General features: G+C 37.5%; 1 protein-coding gene across 2 annotated transcripts in view; it reads left to right on the plus strand.

Moving 5' to 3' along the window:
• Positions 1 to 18,463, plus strand: part of AP3B1 (adaptor related protein complex 3 subunit beta 1) — a 153,409-nt gene that overhangs the window by 18,179 nt on the left and 116,767 nt on the right. For both annotated transcript variants that reach the window (XM_063422023.1, XM_063422024.1), the window contains exons 3-6: positions 1,969 to 2,043; positions 7,248 to 7,343; positions 9,556 to 9,716; positions 14,552 to 14,618. In XM_063422023.1, the coding sequence (XP_063278093.1) occupies positions 1,969 to 2,043; positions 7,248 to 7,343; positions 9,556 to 9,716; positions 14,552 to 14,618 (399 nt within the window). The remainder of the gene's footprint in view (positions 1 to 1,968; positions 2,044 to 7,247; positions 7,344 to 9,555; positions 9,717 to 14,551; positions 14,619 to 18,463) is intronic.

An 18,463-nucleotide genomic window follows, 5' to 3' on the forward strand; every position in this document is an offset into this window, starting at 1 on the left:
AGAGCTCTTGTTTCTTTGTTGGTTACCTCAGTATTTGTTGTTGCTTATCTGTGTTGGACCCCAATGGATACTGGTGACAAGGGGTGTCCCTCAGGGGTCTGTACTGGGACCACTACTATTTGATATCTTCATAAATGACATAGATGATGGGATTGAATGCACCTTCACCAAATCTGCAGGCAACACAGCACTGAGTGGTGCAGTTGACATGTGTGAGGGATGGGATGCCATCCAGAGGGATCTGGACAAAGTTGTGATGTGGACCTGTGGCAATATCACGGGACTCAACTTTGGGTCAGGGCAGCCCCCAGTATGAGCACAGGCTGGTGGATGAAAGGATGGAGACCAGCTCTGACAAGAAGAACTTGGGCACACTGGTGGATGAAATGGTGGTTTTGAGCTGACAGTGTTTACTAATAGCCCAGAAAATGTGGCCAGCAGGTTGTGGAAGGTGATTATTCACCTCCACTCACTCTTGCACCAGAGTCCCAGCCTGAAGAGTAACACAGAGTTCTGCAGTCCTCAGGACAGGAAAAACAGACACATTAGAGTGGGTCCACAGCAGGCCACAAAAAGGATCTGAGGGCTGGAGCACCTCTCCAAGTGAGGGTGGCTGAGAGAATTGGGGTTATTCAGCCTGGAGAAGAGGAGGTTCTGGGGAGACATAGCACCTTCCAGTACATAAAGGAGTGTATGTGAAAGGGACATGTGATGACTGGATGTGGGGGGTGGTTTTAAACTGAAAGACAGCTGATTTAGATTAGATATAAGGAAAATTTTACAATAATGGTGGTGAGACACTGGGACAAATTGCCTAAAGAGATGGTGAATACCCCATCCTTGGAAACATTCAGTGACAGGGCTTTGAGCAACCTGATCTGTGAACATTTTGAAGATGTTCCTGCTTGCTGCAGGACTTAATGATAAATAGTCCTTTAAAAGGACTATTTAAAGGTAAAATTCTGTGATTTCTTTGTCAGATTTTGTGTTTTCTGATTAACTTCATGTTTGGCTGGCTGAATCTTCACCTTGAGCAAGACATGCAGATTCTTAGAGTCTGGAATGCTTTGGGCCTGTATTCAACAGCACTGAACTTGATGTAACTTAATGTAACACGATCCTGAAATTCCAGGGTTTGCAGTTTAGACATAAAGTCCTGCCAGACATTCTATATCTAAGCAGAACATTGTGCAGATACAGTGTATATGAAAGTATTTTATTCTTTCTTATGTACCCAGTTTCCTACAAATAACTTCCTTCTTAAGCTGTTTGTACAAGAACTGAAGCTAACCCAGGGTTTTGATGTTTATGGTCTTTATTGTGACAATTTTATTGTTTGTGTCATGCCTTGTTCATGATCAAACATAAAAATTTCCTTTAAAAAAAAAAGTGGGTTGATTGATCTTGCTTTTACTGTGTGGCTTTTGTATATTCTTTTCTGTTCTGTATAAACATTAATGGCCTTCTGTGTTTAACTTGCTACGGAAAATAACCTTTTTTTTTTTTTTAAGTGTGATGTTTATTTTTCTCCTTGGTTCTGTTGCAAACCACAGTTGTTCCAGGGAAAAGGAGCGGGAGTTAAACTTATATAACTTCTTGGATTTTGTTGGGTGCCTTTTTTTTTTTCCCTTCCAGCTCCCAAAAAGTAATTCTTCAGGGCTTTTCAGATTAGTAATGTCTTTGTTTTTAGTAATTTTGAAAGCTCTAAAAATTATTTGCTGTCCTATGTGTTACAGTCCAGTTCAAGAATTCCACTCCAGCAAACTCATAACCAGCCAGTAACCAAGAGTTTTTAGTGTATGGATTATGTTCTGTAAGGTTTAATAATTAAGAAAAATCCACATCTTTATCCTTGATTTCATAGAAATGAGATGTGAAATACAGATCTGTAGTAAAGCAATAAAACGCAAACCACATTTTAATAAATTATATTGTTACATTACTAAGATTTGTCTCTTTTTTTTCCAGATGATTGCAAAGGGAAAAAATGCTTCTGAGCTCTTTCCTGCTGTTGTGAAGAATGTTGCCAGTAAAAATATTGAGGTATTCCTCTAGCTTATTAAACATACTGTTATGGAAAATCTGTTTGTTTTATGTTTTTCTGTTATGAAAATTTTATCTCATTGTATTAGACTTCAACATAAAGCATAAAATCTCTAGTATACTTAATGGAACTTTTTAGCAGTTTATTTCAACAATGGCATTACGATAATAATTTTATGCAAAAACAAAGGAAATCTGCTGGGTGATTTGGAGGAAGAAATAGTAACTCTTTACCTTTAAAACAAATCACTTAGTTTTAGAAAGTTTGTGAAGTTTGGTGATAATCGAGAAAAGTTACTGTAGTTTATTTAAAATGTGGTGTGTGTATTTTGCAAAGTTTGAGTTTGTGGTACATTGTATATTTAAATGTCTGTTGCAGATCAAAGCTGAAGGCTAGTGGCTGGGTAAAAAAAAAAGTGTGTTCTTGCATCTATATTGGGTGTTATTAGACACACAAAGTAGCTTGCTTCTATATTTTTTTTTGTTTGTTTCTTATAAGAAAGCAAGGAGAAAAAAAATCCATCTTGGGCTAGTAAAAATAGATTTCCAGAATGCTAAAAATTTGAGGTTTTGTTAAACGATGATGTGTTTAAATCCACAGGGTTACTGTTGTATAACCACAGGGTGTATGTAGAAAATGTAACTCTGATGGTCACTAGCATTACTGTGCATGCACTGACAGCTTCCCTGCAGAAGTGTCAGAGTTAGAGTTGACTTGACAAATGAGATTTTGATAAAAATAGCATCTGTAAGTTTATAGTTTGAGACCTCATGGTGCCTTAACAAGCATCAGTTTGATGAAAGTAGAGTGAACATGCAATGACTTTAGTTACTTCCTACTGCTCAGGATTGCAATTTTTGAAAAATGTGGGCAACAGTTGTTAGACGTATTGGATTTTCAGGAGAGAAGTCATTTGAGTGCATGCTTCAGTTCTTCTGTCCTCTTCTAAAAATGCCTTTACTATTTATGTATGTCCTCTTCAGCCTTTATTATTAATGGGAACAAAAAATTATTTTTTCCCTGGCCTATGGCACTGAAGATTATATTTCCTATAGTAATGGCTTCAGCAAACTCTTTTCTCACTCTAACATGTCATGATATAATGGATAAAACATCAGTTTTCTTCCATATTTTACATGGATGGATAGTAATAGTCAAGTTTGACTTTAATTTAACTTCAAAGAAATTATTCTTTTTTAGTTACTACTTTGAAAACTTTGGGGTTTTTTGTTCTTTGAGGGAGTGGATATATTTGGCCAAGGCCAAATACTGAGCTCTGGTAAGTCAAGGAGGTGTAAGTGTGCAAAGATACTGTTAATTTAGAGTCTTTCAGGAACTTACTGTATTAAAATAATTTTAGAAGTTGTAATTGTACATTTAGTAATAGGCAGTAAAAATATATGGTATGAGAAAACAGACTAGTTGAATATTCTGTTCCACCGTAATTTGTGTTTGTAAGTTATGAGTAGTCTTAAGTCCAATTTTAAACACGGAGACCTTACACAAGGAGGAGTACCTTAAACATTATTATTCATCTGGAGTGCTTTTAACTGTTAGGGCTGGAACCTCTAGTCTGATAGAGGTAAGACTGTCCCAGTTCCAGGCTTGATGCCCAAACAGTAGTGCAGTTGAGACTGTATCCCTGGTAGGTGTGCACGTACTCATAAATATTGTATCTATATATATATATATAGTGAATTGTCACAGGGTGTTCAGGTGAACACGAACAGCACCAGCAGCTTGGCAGCTCATGATGGTCTTCCAGTGGGAATGTGAGAGTATATATACAGTGCTCATCTCAGTTTGCCCTGCTGATGGCAGGCTGTAGCCCTTTTTCATAGGCTGTAGCCCTTTTTCATTTGCTGGTGCATCTTTACACATAGGAATGCCTCTAAACCAGGACTCTCCTGCTCCCTCGTGGACTTGCCCTTGAACACACAGCTGCATGTGTGTTGCATGTGTGTTCTGGACCTGGCCAGAACTTCCTTGCTATCTAAACCCCCATGGTTATGCTCTTGAAGAGACACACAAAAAAAACGTGGTTCTTGCCCCTACAGGCCGTGGGCTTTCCTGGGAGCTGGATGGGACTCCACTGGTCCATGCCACAGCCAGCTGCTCCTGGGGTCTTGCCCTTAGATGCTCACAGCTGCTTCCTTCCCAGGCCACTTGACCTACTTGTCAGCTGGTGTAGCTTGGTGCACTTGCACACCTGCACCCTTTGCAGTCACTGACACCACAGACACACTGCTCGTGCTTGGTTTCACATATTCTGGTCTCTTCAGTTACACTCATGCTCATGGGCTGTGGTCCCGGCCGAGGTGTTGGCAGCCAGATCCTCACTTGTTCCTGATGCTGCCCACCTTGGGCTTAGAGATCCCTGTGGCTTGATGTCACCTTGCTGGAGTCATACTTCAGTCCCCTCATTCTGGTCTCTAGTTGCTGGTGCCCGTGGACACAGCAGCCCTCCAGCCTGTGGCCTGACTGTAGTTGTAGGCATGTAAATGCACCTTCACACTGAATAAAGAGCACCTCACCAAGGAAAACAGTTTAAAATGGCATTTAATGAGTCCATGCAACAGATTGTGCTGTTCCCATGCAGGGAATGGAAGGATAGATGTACCAACGATCAAACTGTTCAGTCATCTTATCCCTCTGTTTTTCCTTGATTTAATCCTTTCCAGATCATGTAGATTTCCCATGCTTCTCCTTATAGTCAAATAAAGGGCTTTCACCATCCAGATACTTCCTTCTGGGGAAGAACTTTGGTTCTTCCCCAGAACTTCCGCTTCTTTTGTCTAAAATACTTTTCTTCTGTATCCCATTTCTGTACACATAAAACACCTTCAGACTGAAAGTTGCCCTGGTTTTTGTTGATCCTTGGTGGTTTTAACACCTGGGCATAGGAGCTGAGGCTCTTCTAAGGCTGTTTGGGGAGGAGTGTGATAGAGTATCCTCTCTCCAGGTCCTAAATTTGGTGTCCCTCCTCTTACTGTGTTTCTCTGTGCATCTCTGAGCTGATGGTTCCTGTCATGGGTGTGGGAGAAGCTAGAGTAGAATGTTGTGTGCACACATTCCTCCATCCCCCTTGGTGGGGGGATGCTTTGCGGGTCTGAACATGAGGTCTTATCATATAATGGAACATTATTAGCAGAAACCTTTCACTGTATTATGTATATTTTATGGACCTTTTCTCCTATTTTAAAATAAAAGTGAATTCACATGTCATCTTCTATGCTGTGGTTAAACTTCCCTACTTACTCATTTTTTCACCACTTAATCCAAAGATATTTGTGCTGGAGGAGACTGTTAAACTGAGAAGAGATCAGGACATTCAGGGATCTGACAAATTTCTTTATCAATTTCAGTTACATGACAAGTTAAAGTCATAGTGTAGGTATACTTACAGCCATCTAGCTAGAGCTTTCCTGTCTCAGGAACATTTGTCATGGTCCATTTTTTAGGACGCTTCTGAAACTATGAGAAATTACTAGATTAAGTCAGATTCTTAGTAAATTGATCCCGTTTACAAATTCCAAACATCCAAAAATATTTTGCCAAATTTTTCCCTATTCCTAAGAATTCTTACCCAAATCTGTCTGTACAATTTGCTGCAGTGTGGTAGCAAAAAATATATAGATTTATCTGAGTAAGCTGAAGAGTAGCTCAGTTGGTTACAGCATGGTGCTAACATCACCAAAGTTGTGAGTTCCATCCCTGTACGGGTCGTTAATTTCAGAGTTGTCTCAATGATCCTCGTGGTCCCATCCAACTCACAACATTCGGCAATTGTGTGACTTTGTATCCATGCGAATTTCCTGCCCGGAAATGGCTCCTATATGTTTTTTCAAATCAGGGCTCAGTGCTCTGAAGTAGGCAAATGGAGATGAAAATGCAGTACAACATGTTAATTTATTTGAAGAGAAGCAAAGGGCATCTTATTGTTTACAAAAGTGCCTTATGATTTTTTTGTTTTAAGTGAATGCTGACCTCAGCTTGGTTGTGTGCATCGAGTCATGGATGGTAAGGATACAAAAAGTGACCTAATAAACCATTGGTGGTGTAGAATAAAAATAAATTTTCATCAATAATTCATGGATTTTGATATGCTTATATTGATAAATTAATTAAACAAATCTGCCTTTGTTCCTCAAGCCTAATGCGCCCCTGTTATGATTAGCTTTGTAGAATAGAGCATTTTAACATTGAATGAAGGTAAATGGTAAAAGAATAGTGTAGTCATGAAGCTCTGAGTGCTTCCATTTCTAGTCACAGAGTGGTTTCAAGGAAAGGAGGCTTTCTTTGCACACCTGCAGTCATTCAGTGCACAGGCCTCTTGTGGTCAGTATTGATTGTTGCTTCTCTATAGCTGAACAAAAAATAATTTAGTATGATGCAACCTTCTGGGATTTAATATTATGGGTTTTTGCCAGAATTGGCACAAAGATAGATCTTCTGACAGTGACAGTAATTATTAGCACAGCTGTAGCTGAGAGTCTTTCAGAATTTTCCATTATAAACCCCAATAGTCAGTTTACTACTCAAATGTAAAAAAAATATTTTCACTGCTTCCTGGGTATGAGGAGTAAAGTGAACTGAATTGAATACCCTCCTCTCCAAAATCATACTGAGGTTTTCTTAATCTTTGGACATTGCATCCTTTGTAGTATGCTTATTTTGCATCTTTTGTATGCTTGTAGTCATGCAAAGGTGAATCTAACATCCTTTGTTTTGCATCCAAGATAAGTGCTCTTTTAATCAGATTTGAGATGGGTAAGTTAGCACACTTAGCTGTAAGTTATATTCGCTTTCAAATGTGTTATTTTGAGTTTCAGGTAAAATAAAATGGACTTGTTGAAATTCTTGGCTATTACACTTTACCATATTTACTATAAGAAAAAATGTGCTCAAATGATCAGTTTCCCCATGTCAACATCTTAGATTATTATAGTCTTAATTTACTAGTTAATAATATAAAGCAGAACTTTGTGTTATGAGCCTTCATCTGACTTTTTCATTCATTAGGTAGGATTGCAGCACCCCAGGTGTTTTGTAAGACATTGGAGAAGCACATGAATGCTCCAGAGATGTATCAGCTTTTTCTTCAAAGAAGAAAATGTTGATAAAAATGTGAAACCTACAAGCTAGTTTTACAGAGTTCTAAAATGTTCTCATCGTGATATTGAGTGTGTTTTTTTCTTTTCAGATAAAAAAGCTTGTGTATGTTTATTTGATGCGCTACGCAGAGGAGCAGCAAGATCTGGCATTATTGTCCATCAGTACTTTCCAGCGTGCTTTAAAAGTGAGTGACTACTAAACAAAAATTTGGGAGTTCTATTTGAGCTGGTAGCACAAAAATAAAAATATTTGTGTAAGAGTAGTATGGTAAACAAAAGCATGCAAATACCTACATCTGATAAAGTAGTTTTAAGTTACACGGTTTTCTCTGCTACCTCAAACCTTGTCAAGCAGCTAAGTAAGCCTGAAAGAAGTAAAATTATTTCACTTAAGAACACAGCTGAATGGTACTTTCAAATCCACTTGCCAAACATTTAATTTCTGGAATAACTTTTCGCATTCTAATGTAATTCTAATTCTAAAACAACCCTGTTATTACCATGAACCACCTATGTTCCTTTTAGTTTATGTAGAAGAAAGACCTTTATGTACAACAGAGAATTGAAACGTAAGAAAGACAGTAGTGCCTAAATTAAAATATTCAGTGTCTTGCACATGGTACTTTTTCATTAAGAACACTGAAAAAATAGCTTTTTGTACTCTTTTGTTTAAGTGAGATAACAATGAGAAATGGGATTAGACAGCAAAGTTTAGGATTGCCTTTTAAGTGTGACTGGAAACTTACTAAGATTTATTAAGCCTCTGTTCTGAAATTTGGCCAGTTTTTGTATTAAGAGAAGATTGGGCTCTTTGTGTACCCTTCTTGTACTCTAGGCTCATTTCTGCTATGTCACTTAACCCACACCTTGCATCTTGTTGGAAAATGTTGCAGTCGGAGCACCAGTTGTGCAGCTGTGGGAGGATCCCACATCAGCTAGAGAGTTTCCTGCCTCCTCCTCTTGAACTTTCATCCCAATGTCATATGTACTGCCTTCACTATCTCTGACTGCCACGGAAAGCTGAAATTGAAATGACTTTGTATCCAGTGGTTTTTGTGATATATGTGTACAGTGAACACCCCGCATGGCATAACTCTTTTAAAAGCTGTGGTTAATGAGAGCAGACGGAGGAGTGATAATGTTTTGGCTGAGGAGCAAAAAAAGAACTGATGGTGTGGCAAGGAGGTAGACACCAAACTAGTGGAGATTGTCAGCAATTAAAGAAATTACTAAGCCTGCTATGAAGAAAACATTTTATGATGTTTTATTTCACATTTTGTATTGATTATAATTCGGCTATATGTGTGAAGATATTTTTTACCTCCCTCTATCAAAGGAGCTTTTTATTTTAAACTTAGGTGGCTGCAGATGAGCTTTGCAAACTCTGGTAGGAAAAAGATATTTTTCTAAAACCAGTCAAATAAAGGGCTTTCACCATCCAGATACTTACTACTTAGAAGCTTATAAGGTGTAGGAATTTGGAGACATTAGATGAAGTGATAATTATGTAATACTAGTCTAAAAATACATGTTGCCAGCTCTCGGTCCTTGGGAGAAATGTTCTTGGGGATGTTACCTTCTGGCAAGACACTGTACAGTATAATGAATTAATGATGCTGCAATTTCACTTTGCTGGATTTTGGAGGATTTAGTACTTGATTAAGCAGCATTTTTCCCTTGTGTTCCAGGCCCATGATTAATGGATAAAGTTTACATAACAGTTCATCCAAATACAGATGTGTTGGATCTCCTAGCTCACCCTGGTATTGTAAAATTGACCCCAGAACTAGGGCAAAGGAAGAGAAGATAAGAAATAGAAAAATTCTCAAAACATTTTAGCCTAATCTTTTGACATTTTCTTTAAAATTATTTTTGTTTCTGGCTTCAGTTTATATCTTGCACTAAAGTATAAAATGGATATTTTGTCAAGAGCTTGAATGAGAATGTCACAACTGAGAATATTTTTATTTGACATTTCGTAAATAGAAGTAATAAAATTGAGCTAGCGTGTCTCTTAGAATCTCTGAATTCCGCTTGGATTGCAGCAAATGTGTCAGATTATTTTATAAAATATTAAGTCTTTTCCATCTGTAATTAACACATTTTGTTTGGAAAATTGCATTATGTTAATATTTTTCTTTGTAAAATTTTCATATTTTCATAATGTTTAATGCACTCTTTCTCAATTTGTTTTACTTTTTTTATGGTTTTGGAAATTTCTTTGTGTGAAGTGTGGTACATTTTCTTACTATCATGGCCGTCACTTGCAAGTCTTAACTCAGATAGATTTACATGTTTTAATGTGTTGTCACTAATTGGTGTAAACATAGCAGTGAATTTAATGATTTGTTTCTGCACTGTCTTATTTTATTTCTTCCCTTCACTCCTGTTCTTTAGGATCCGAATCAGTTAATCCGTGCAAGTGCTTTAAGAGTTTTATCCAGTATACGTGTCCCAATTATTGTTCCTATTATGATGCTTGCTATTAAGGAAGCCTCTTCTGATTTATCTCCGTATGTGAGAAAGAATGCAGCCCATGCAATCCAAAAACTGTACAGGTAAGTGATTCTGGCAATTACTCAAAAACAGTGTTCCGATAGTTGTGGGCTACGTTAATAAAGACTACTGTGAGTTTGGCATGTTTCAGATCCTTTCTTGAAATGTATGTGGTGAGTATAGACATTCTGTCATTCAGCTGGTTTGGTTGTAATTCAAGAATTCTCTTGCTTGCTAGACTTAACAGGTTGAGTATAATGAGATACAAACCGGAAACTGATACACTATCTTTTTTTATTTTTTAATATACTAGTTATTTTTGTCCGTTTTAACAAGTGTTTTGATGGGTATTCTCAGAGTCTATGAATTCACTGTTTCAAGTCTGTATCTTTCATCCTGAGGCATTTGCCTGAAGGTAGTTTGCGGCACATGTGACAAGAGAATGCTAACGTCTCGAAATTTTATCTGTGCAAATCCAAATCTTTCAGATCTTCCTGTTCCTACTTCAGAAATTCTTGCTGTGTGGTAGTTCTTATAAAGACATGGGTACTGCTTTGCAGAGGCAGAGTGAACAGAACCTGTTGCAAAACATCTCCAAGCACTTATTCTACTACTTCACTTTTATCTGTGCTAAAAAGTGGAGGCTGAGAGATGTTAGAGGTTCTGAATCAGGTAACCTGAGGCTGCTGCAATTCCATGCCCCTGTGAACCACCCAGTCACAACTCTGAGCATGTGTTTGTTGTGCTGGGTAGGCACAGATGCACATACAACACACATACACACAACTATCTCTACAGAGCACCAGAGTCATGAGCAGTCATGCAGACTACTGTCATGCAGACAGTACCAGCATCAGCAACCTTAATTTGTTACTGACTGATCAGTATACAGACACATTAGTGTGCCTGGATGTGTACAGTATGGATCCCTAATGATAATCCCAGATGCTCTGTGTTCCCAGTATCAGGCCTTTGATCCCTAGTCTCATAGTCAGTGGCACACACAAATGCACAATGCTTGCAAACTCTGCACTTCCTGCTAGATTCCCTCAGTCAGATGCACACTTGCCCAACTCTTTTGCTTAATCACTAATGAATCCCACAGTTATCTGGATTTAGACACTAAGACTGTGCTATAAGGGGCCCATATGCCTTCTTATCTCCACTTGTCTTGAGTTAGGTGGAGAAGAAGTGGGGAGAGAAACAGAGATTGAGGCACTTGTATGGGTATCACAATAAACTTCCAGACCTTACAGTTTCTCCAGTAGTTCACCTGAATACCCTGGGCATCTGGTAGACAAAATCTCCAGTTATTGCACTCAGACACACAGGCGGATGTCCAGCCTAGGTCTTTGGTCCCACTTCAATACTTGGCTTCCCAGCCACCTGGTCTGGTTGATATTCTCAGGCAGTCACACAGTGACATACATATTTGCTATGGTTGCTGGTGCTGGGTTGTACTGGCCTGTGTATCCCATGGTTTAACTCTGTATCACACATGCACACACAACAGAGACTGCATTTACATACATACATTTACAACTGGCTCCTTTCATGCACCTCTCCCTTTATTTTCCTGTTCTTGTTCCTCCCAAGATCATTTACATCCCTCCATTTCCCTGCCTTTCATTTCTTCCATAATCATCCCATAGTAAGTCTTGTCTTACTGGCATTCGTAGTAACTCTTAGCCCTGTAATGTCCCTAAATCTTTAAGGTACTCTGGAGATGCTGCCTTGTGGTGTGTTTATTTCAGGACAATCAGGCTGATGGCTTTTCCGTGGCAGCTCTCTAACAAACCTGGGTAGGGACTCCTTCCTTCTGGCAATCTTTATGGTTTTTCTAGTGAGCTGAGTGCTGTCATGTGATGCCCTGTTATCATGTAACCTAACAAAAGAGAATGGATTTAAAGTCTCTTCCTGCTATTTGAGTAGTTTATTTTTTCTTAGCACCTGGTTCCAATACACAAAACTTTTTGGCCTGAATTATTCTCTATATATAGAATGTCCTTGGTTTGGTTTTTTTGGTTGTTGTCTGTTTGGTTTGGGGTTTTTTTGCATTTTTGGGGTTTTTTTTTCCCTGATAAGATTAAAACTCTTTGGAGGAGATCAGCAGGGGAAAATGGTCTGTTAGTGGCAGCAAGGCATAGTAGTATCTGAACAGCAGACTATTTCATGGAATTTTAATTGAAATTGATGCCTCCATTTATTTTCTTCATGACAGTGAAGTTTATTTTACTAGCAGATTAAAGAGTTTATTAGTAATTGGTGCAAAACTGGAAAATGCTGAAATCAAATTATTAAAATGACCTTTCGTCTGTCATCTGGTCACCAGATACGATTGCATCTCCAAATATAATGTGCATGTTTTCTTATCTCTGATTCATATGTTATTCTATGCTTATATGATGTCAGTGGCAAGTAGGATATGGAAGTTATCTCTGCAAATACAATAGAAAGACATTTTTATGGTAAAGGGTAGAGCACGTTGGTATAAAACTTGGTAGCAGAATCTGGAGAAACTGGCCTTACCTCCTTCTATTTTCCATTAATTAGTGCTAGTAAAATGGACATGGAGCTTACATAACAAAGGAACACTAGTGAAACTGATGTTCTGTAAAGGTTTCCTTAATGGTTCAGAGGGCCTCAGGGGGTGCATCCTTCAAAAGCTCACTTCATTCAAGCATTCTAGGTATCATAATACAAGATTTTGAACAGCTGTAGTTGAAATTCCTCCTTACCTGGACTAGAGTAAGCTTCATGATTACTTCTGGGTGGAGCTGGAATCTAAAAATTGTCTTGTAGTAGTGGGATTTGGGAGCTGTTTATAAAAAGCATGTGAACTTTTATTTTCACATTTTCAAAACTTACTGTACAAATGCTGTATCTCAGTGCTAGTTAACCATGGACCCAAGGGAGAAAGTATAATTTTCTTGGTCACTGGAAGAAGCAGCAGTACTGGAAACTGGTGTAGAGGCTATCAAATTAACCTGCTCCCAGGCAGACCCAGTTGGCTTGCCAGCAGATAAGACTAGGTAGTGGTTAGCAGGCCAACCAAAAAGTTCATTACTGGTAGCTAGACAATTCAGCAGCACTGATCATACATTGGTGGCAAGGCTGACTATTTGCCTACTGTAACAAGTAAGTAATTTCATAATATTTATTTTTAAGTCTGAATCAGTATCTTGAAGGGGATGGATTTTTGAGTTATGCACTCAACAGTTAATACACCCTCTTATATCTAGCTACTCCACCTTCTGCAACCATTTGAGTAAGAAGTATTAACAGTTTATTCCAGTATGTCTGTATGCTCCATTTGCTTTTTGGTTTTCCCAGCTTCTCTGCCTGTTTGATAGTTCTGTATTTCAGTTTGTGCTCTAGCCAGGGTTCTGGATGCAAGTTTGATACTCCAGTCTTCCCTGTATTTAGTGTCATGGTGTTGGGATGGGTGTCTGCTTTAGAAGAGCTTGTTTGTTAGCAGTTCAATCAGTCCTAACAGCAGGAAGCTTACATATCAAACAGGAAAGATTTCAGACATAGTCTGAACAGCAACATTTGTGTCCAATGCAGTCAACATTGCCAGGTATGCTGAAATAATTTAATCACAGAAAATATCAGACCTTTTGCTTATTTTACTTAAGAGAGTATTTTAAAGATATTAGTAGCTTCTCTCTAAGAGTGGAAAACTCCTGTGTTTGCAGTGAGGTTTGGAGGACTACTTCCCATCACTACTATTAATTAGGTTCCATACCAGTACTAGATGCCATAATGGGAGCAAATCCTCTTTAGCCTCTTCTGCTATTTTCTCTCTGAAATGGTCTCTTTCTTGTCTTAAATATCAGGACACTGGAAGGGGAGGAATGTAAATTCAGTTATTGGACCCCTTACAGAAGACTTTCTTGATCACATTTGAAAAAATGGCTTTGCTCAAGTTTTTTAGCTTTAAGTATTCCTTTCTGTCTAAATTTTCTGCCAATTTTAAAAATTTAAAATAAGACCTTTGGGAAAGACTTCTGGGTTTTCCCATAAAGGTTTTGGTCCTTGGCAGAAAATCCAGTAAAACTCCTCTTACAAAAATAGAAGTTGGAATGAAAGGTGATCATAAAAGTGCTTATGGCACAATGTAGCGTTGTGTTGCTTATTATGATGGTGGCTTCTAACAAAGTTCTAGCTTCTAACAAAGTTTTGTTACTCATTTTGCATGTTTTAATATTGCTAGAGCCTTAGTGAAGTAATACTCAGCCAGGTAATGACTTTGTGAATCTGTACCTGGAAGGATATACTGTGCATTAGGGCAGTTCATCACTCAGCACTAAAACTGAAGTATGCAATAACAACCAAATACTCTCTCACATATCTGTGATTGTATCCATGCTGAAATTACTTTCAAAGGCGCAGAACTACACATCTCTATGGGTGTTTGTACTGCCCTTCTGTTGTCTTGTGACTTGGCTTTGAATTCTTCCATGCTGTATAGATCCATGAAGAGGAAGCAGCTGGAGTGAAAAGTTTGTCCTTACTTGCCTAAGAAGCAAGTTCGACAATAGTGGATATCTCTGGCAATTTTTTCTTTGCTTTCATAACATGAAAAGATGCTAGAAAGGTTGTTGCTTGCAACTTTTGTTTTTCCTCTGCTTTTGCTATTATGTAGAACTTCAGCAGTCTGTTTTTCATTAACTTGCACACCAGCTTTGTATAGGTACACTTGAATACAATGTCCACATTTTTGAGTTCCAGTACTTCTGACTAAAATTAGTGGTTAACGTAAAAGTGGTTGACGTGTCTTACTCAAAGCTTTATGTTGATAATTAGAGAATAAAAGTATGAGTCTTCTTTGTCCTGATGTTCATTCACTGCTGAATTATGTTCATGCTGAAATTCATTTTATTTTTCCTTCTAGTCTTGACCCAGAGCAAAAGGAAATGTTGATTGAAGTGATAGAAAAGCTTTTGAAGGATAGAAGTACGGTAAGAAACAGTTTTTGTGATACATGCATATATTTTTAAAGAGTTTACTCCCAAGACTGTCATTCAGCAGTAAGTAATACACTTTCCTAACCCTTGCCAGTGTGATTTTGTATGTTTTTAGACAAAAGTATTGTTGTGTGTTTATGCATTTATAGTATGACAGTAATAGTGACTATCCTTTAATAGGATGTGATTTTACTTGCATTATGAGTCTGTTAATTAATGTTTTTGTTAGCATGTGTTTTATGCATGCTTCTTTAAACTTTATTTTGAAAATTAAAGTTATATAACAATATGAATCAGTGTGCAAGGGTTTATCTATAAATTTTCATATGCACTTTTTCATTGGGAAATTTGTTTGATAATTTCAATTAGTTTGTAGTACTATAAGAAAAATTACTTGTGTATGATGCACAGCATGCCTATTGACATGCATCTATCTTGCAGTGTATATAGTTGTTCAAAAATTGTGTTTACTGTCCAGTTGTTTATTCTTGCCAGTATCTCCCCTTCCATTCTGGTAAATAAGAGATGTTCTGGGATAATTTATGTAAATTTAACACTCCTGTTATATTTTACCTGCCCTATATAGCTGCAGGTTTTCCGTATGAGCTCCTAGATGTCTCACAATGGTCCCACACTTTATTTTGTTTTATATTGCAAATAAGTGTCCCACTTGTGAACTAGAATGGGTAATTGACCAAAGAATCAAAGTTAGATTTAAAGAGAAACCAGAATTTGAATTAAAACATCTCATGTTCTTACTTTTCAGGTCACTAATTTAATGAATGTAATCCTTTTTGACTAAGTGAAAGTATTACTAGGTACCAGATAGTGTGTTGCCTCATCTGCTGTTTGCCAAGTATTTTTGGAACACTTAAGATTGTATCCTCCATTGTTCTAATACAGTCAAGGTGTTCAGAGCTTAAAAGGTGTGCTCTAAAATACATCCTGCAACTGCCCCTGAAGGGTTACAGAGCTTAGTGGCTCAGCAGACAGCGGATCAATTAGGTCTCCTGACTGCATCTATGCTTGACTTGACAGAGGCACTCGAGCTGGTGTGAAGTTACACCTGCAGTGGTTCTTCATGTATTTTATTTCATAGTTCATGCTCATGGTGTACATGCAGTTTGTGTATGTGGGATCAGGTTGTTAGTACCAGTGGAGGAATAAAGTGCTAAAAACTACAAAAAAAGAGTAAGATCCCTGACTTTGCACTCTGTTTCCTAGGCCTTATATCATATGATAAATGGTTAACCCATGCCTAGTTATTATACATTTACTTTAACAAGAAAGTATAGAGTAGATTTGGATCTTTTATCTCCTTGGAATGTGGAATTACTTATAATGAGATAATGGGCTCATTATAAGTCTGTGCTACAGACTGCCTGTGCTACAATTTTGGTGCCTCTGTGACACTGAGTATTGGACACCATATTTATAAAGATACCAGCTGAAGCAATAGCTAAAATAATAGACTAGTCTTGGATCTTCTGCGTTTGTTTGGTGACATACATGGGTAACTGCTCCCTCTTTTTGCTCCCTCTGATTCTTCTTTGTCTGTTCCCTAGCAATACCTGATTCCAGTCTGGGTTGACATCTCAGCTTCAGACCTCTTACTATTTTGGGAAGTAATATGAAGAATAATTATTTCAGAAAGAAAACATACAGATCTCTCTTTAACTTTGCATCTGACAAAGCGTGCTCCTTCACCCCAGACTCCACAGCTTGCGGTGGTCTAAAACAGATCAGTCTCTAATCCTGCACAGCTTTGGAAGGGCTAGTCTAGCATGGCAAAACTTTATCTTAAGTAGTTGTCTTTTGTCACATTCCACTGAATGTTCCCAGAGAGCCTCCACATTTACTAACAGAACGTGCATAGTGCACAGATGTTTCATTGGCAGGTAACTCCAATTGGAATAAGCTTATTCTTTGACCCGACTGGAAAACAGCTATTTGCTCACAGTGGGGAAATCAAGAGTGCCATTTTTAGCTAGTTTCAACCTCTCAATTTGGAGGAGATGCAGCTGCTTATAGGTGCTGGTCGTTAAGTACAGGTGTGTATGTAGGTGGGCCTAAGCTGGTGATTTTATAGGTTTAGTCAGGCTGCATCCTAAGAAAATTTGTGTTAATTTGAGTCATCTTTTTGAATTCTTTAAGGGAAGATGCACTTCATACACTTAGCCTAAAAGAGAAAGCTCCTTCAACATTTATAAAAAAGACAAATGCTTTTAGAAAGTATTTTGCAGTCTTTCTGAAGAAAATTAAGTCCATTTGCTGCCATTGGAATTCTTCAAATGGGACCAAACTGTAATACAACATCTTTTGCCACAGACTTATGAAGTGCCTGCATTTGATAAGTGGTATGTCTCAGCTTTTTGCAGCTCCTGTTGCCTGCTTGAAAGTCAAGGTGCCTGAAATTTGTAGGGAGATAATGTGGAACTAGAACCACAAGTGTTTACTTGACATTGATCTTTGGATTCCTTCTACCTAAATGCAGAGCTGTTGCCTTACATTAACATTAATTGTCATCTCCTGCTAGCTCTAATGTCAGCTAATCAGTTTGTTCATTAAGTAGTATTTTTACCAGAGTGAGAGAATCCTAGTGACTTAGTTGCATATCAGTGGTTTTCCACCTCTTTCCCCTGATGGAAGTGTCAAGTTACTTTTGGCACTTCTATGTACTTAATTGAAAATTCTCGAAAAGCCATGTGATATATTATATGTTAATCACTGGATCTGAGATAATCCACTGTTGATCGATTATTGATTAATTTGATTATAATTTTTAAATTTTTGATATTTTTTCTTTTTAATCCGTTTGTGTTTTTTTAAAATTCATTTGGTTTGGACATATTTGAAAGGAGAATGTAATTAGTGACATAAACTACTTATATAACAATCTAATATTATTCAGATATATTTGAGACTGCTCCTTAATGAGAAGTAAACTTTTACTCTAAATCTGTTTATTTTTCTGTAACTATTTGACACAGGGTTTTTGAAACTTACTGGCATAGTCGCTGTGTTAGGGATAAAATAGCTAATAAGTATAGATGCCTCTAAATTTTTGTAAACCAGGAAGTTTTTCAGAGAGAACATGCTGTTGAGTGTCATTAATGCAGGTTTTGTTGCACAGAAAAGACACAAGGTATTTCAAGTACCCAGAGCCATTTTACATTTGAAATAGCATGACAGTCTCTGGAGGGGAATTTTATTATAGTAAAATTGAGCCCCTTTTTAGACAATTAAGCCCTTTTTTAGACAATATAGAATGTGTTTATTTTTTTAGGTCTCGATCAGTAGTAAATTTCAATATAAGCTGAAGTAAGCAAAACTTAAAATGAGATGAGATATAACCTTAACCCAGCACTTCATTAAAATTTCTGGTGAGATAAATGAAAAATCACTCTAATCCTTGAGTGTCTTAACACAAAGATTCAATTAAAACACAAACTCTCAGTTACTCTAAAATGCAAAATTATTAAGTGCAAGCCATTGTTAACATACCCTAGTCAGGGTAGCTGACTAGGAATTGGAGTCCATCAACAAATCTGTGATTTTGTGCAAGTGTATTTAAATTTTAAACAGATAGGATGTTTACAAGTATTTTTATTTTTGGGGGTTATAAACTCAAAATTATGTTTTTACCCTTGCTTTACAAGTACCTCACATTTTGATAAGCATGTGTACCTGCTCCTTTTGTTTTTCTAGTAATTCTAGGTAGTTGAGCAGCTGATGCAATTTTTTTGTGGAAGATAAGAGCATGCTTGTATTCTATGCTAAAGTGATTTTCTCTGAAAGTAATATGGCTAGTCATGTGTGAAAGTATAATTGGGTGATTT

Source organism: Prinia subflava, chromosome Z, assembly GCF_021018805.1.
Source record: "Prinia subflava isolate CZ2003 ecotype Zambia chromosome Z, Cam_Psub_1.2, whole genome shotgun sequence".
Classification (NCBI taxonomy): Eukaryota; Metazoa; Chordata; class Aves; order Passeriformes; family Cisticolidae; genus Prinia; species Prinia subflava.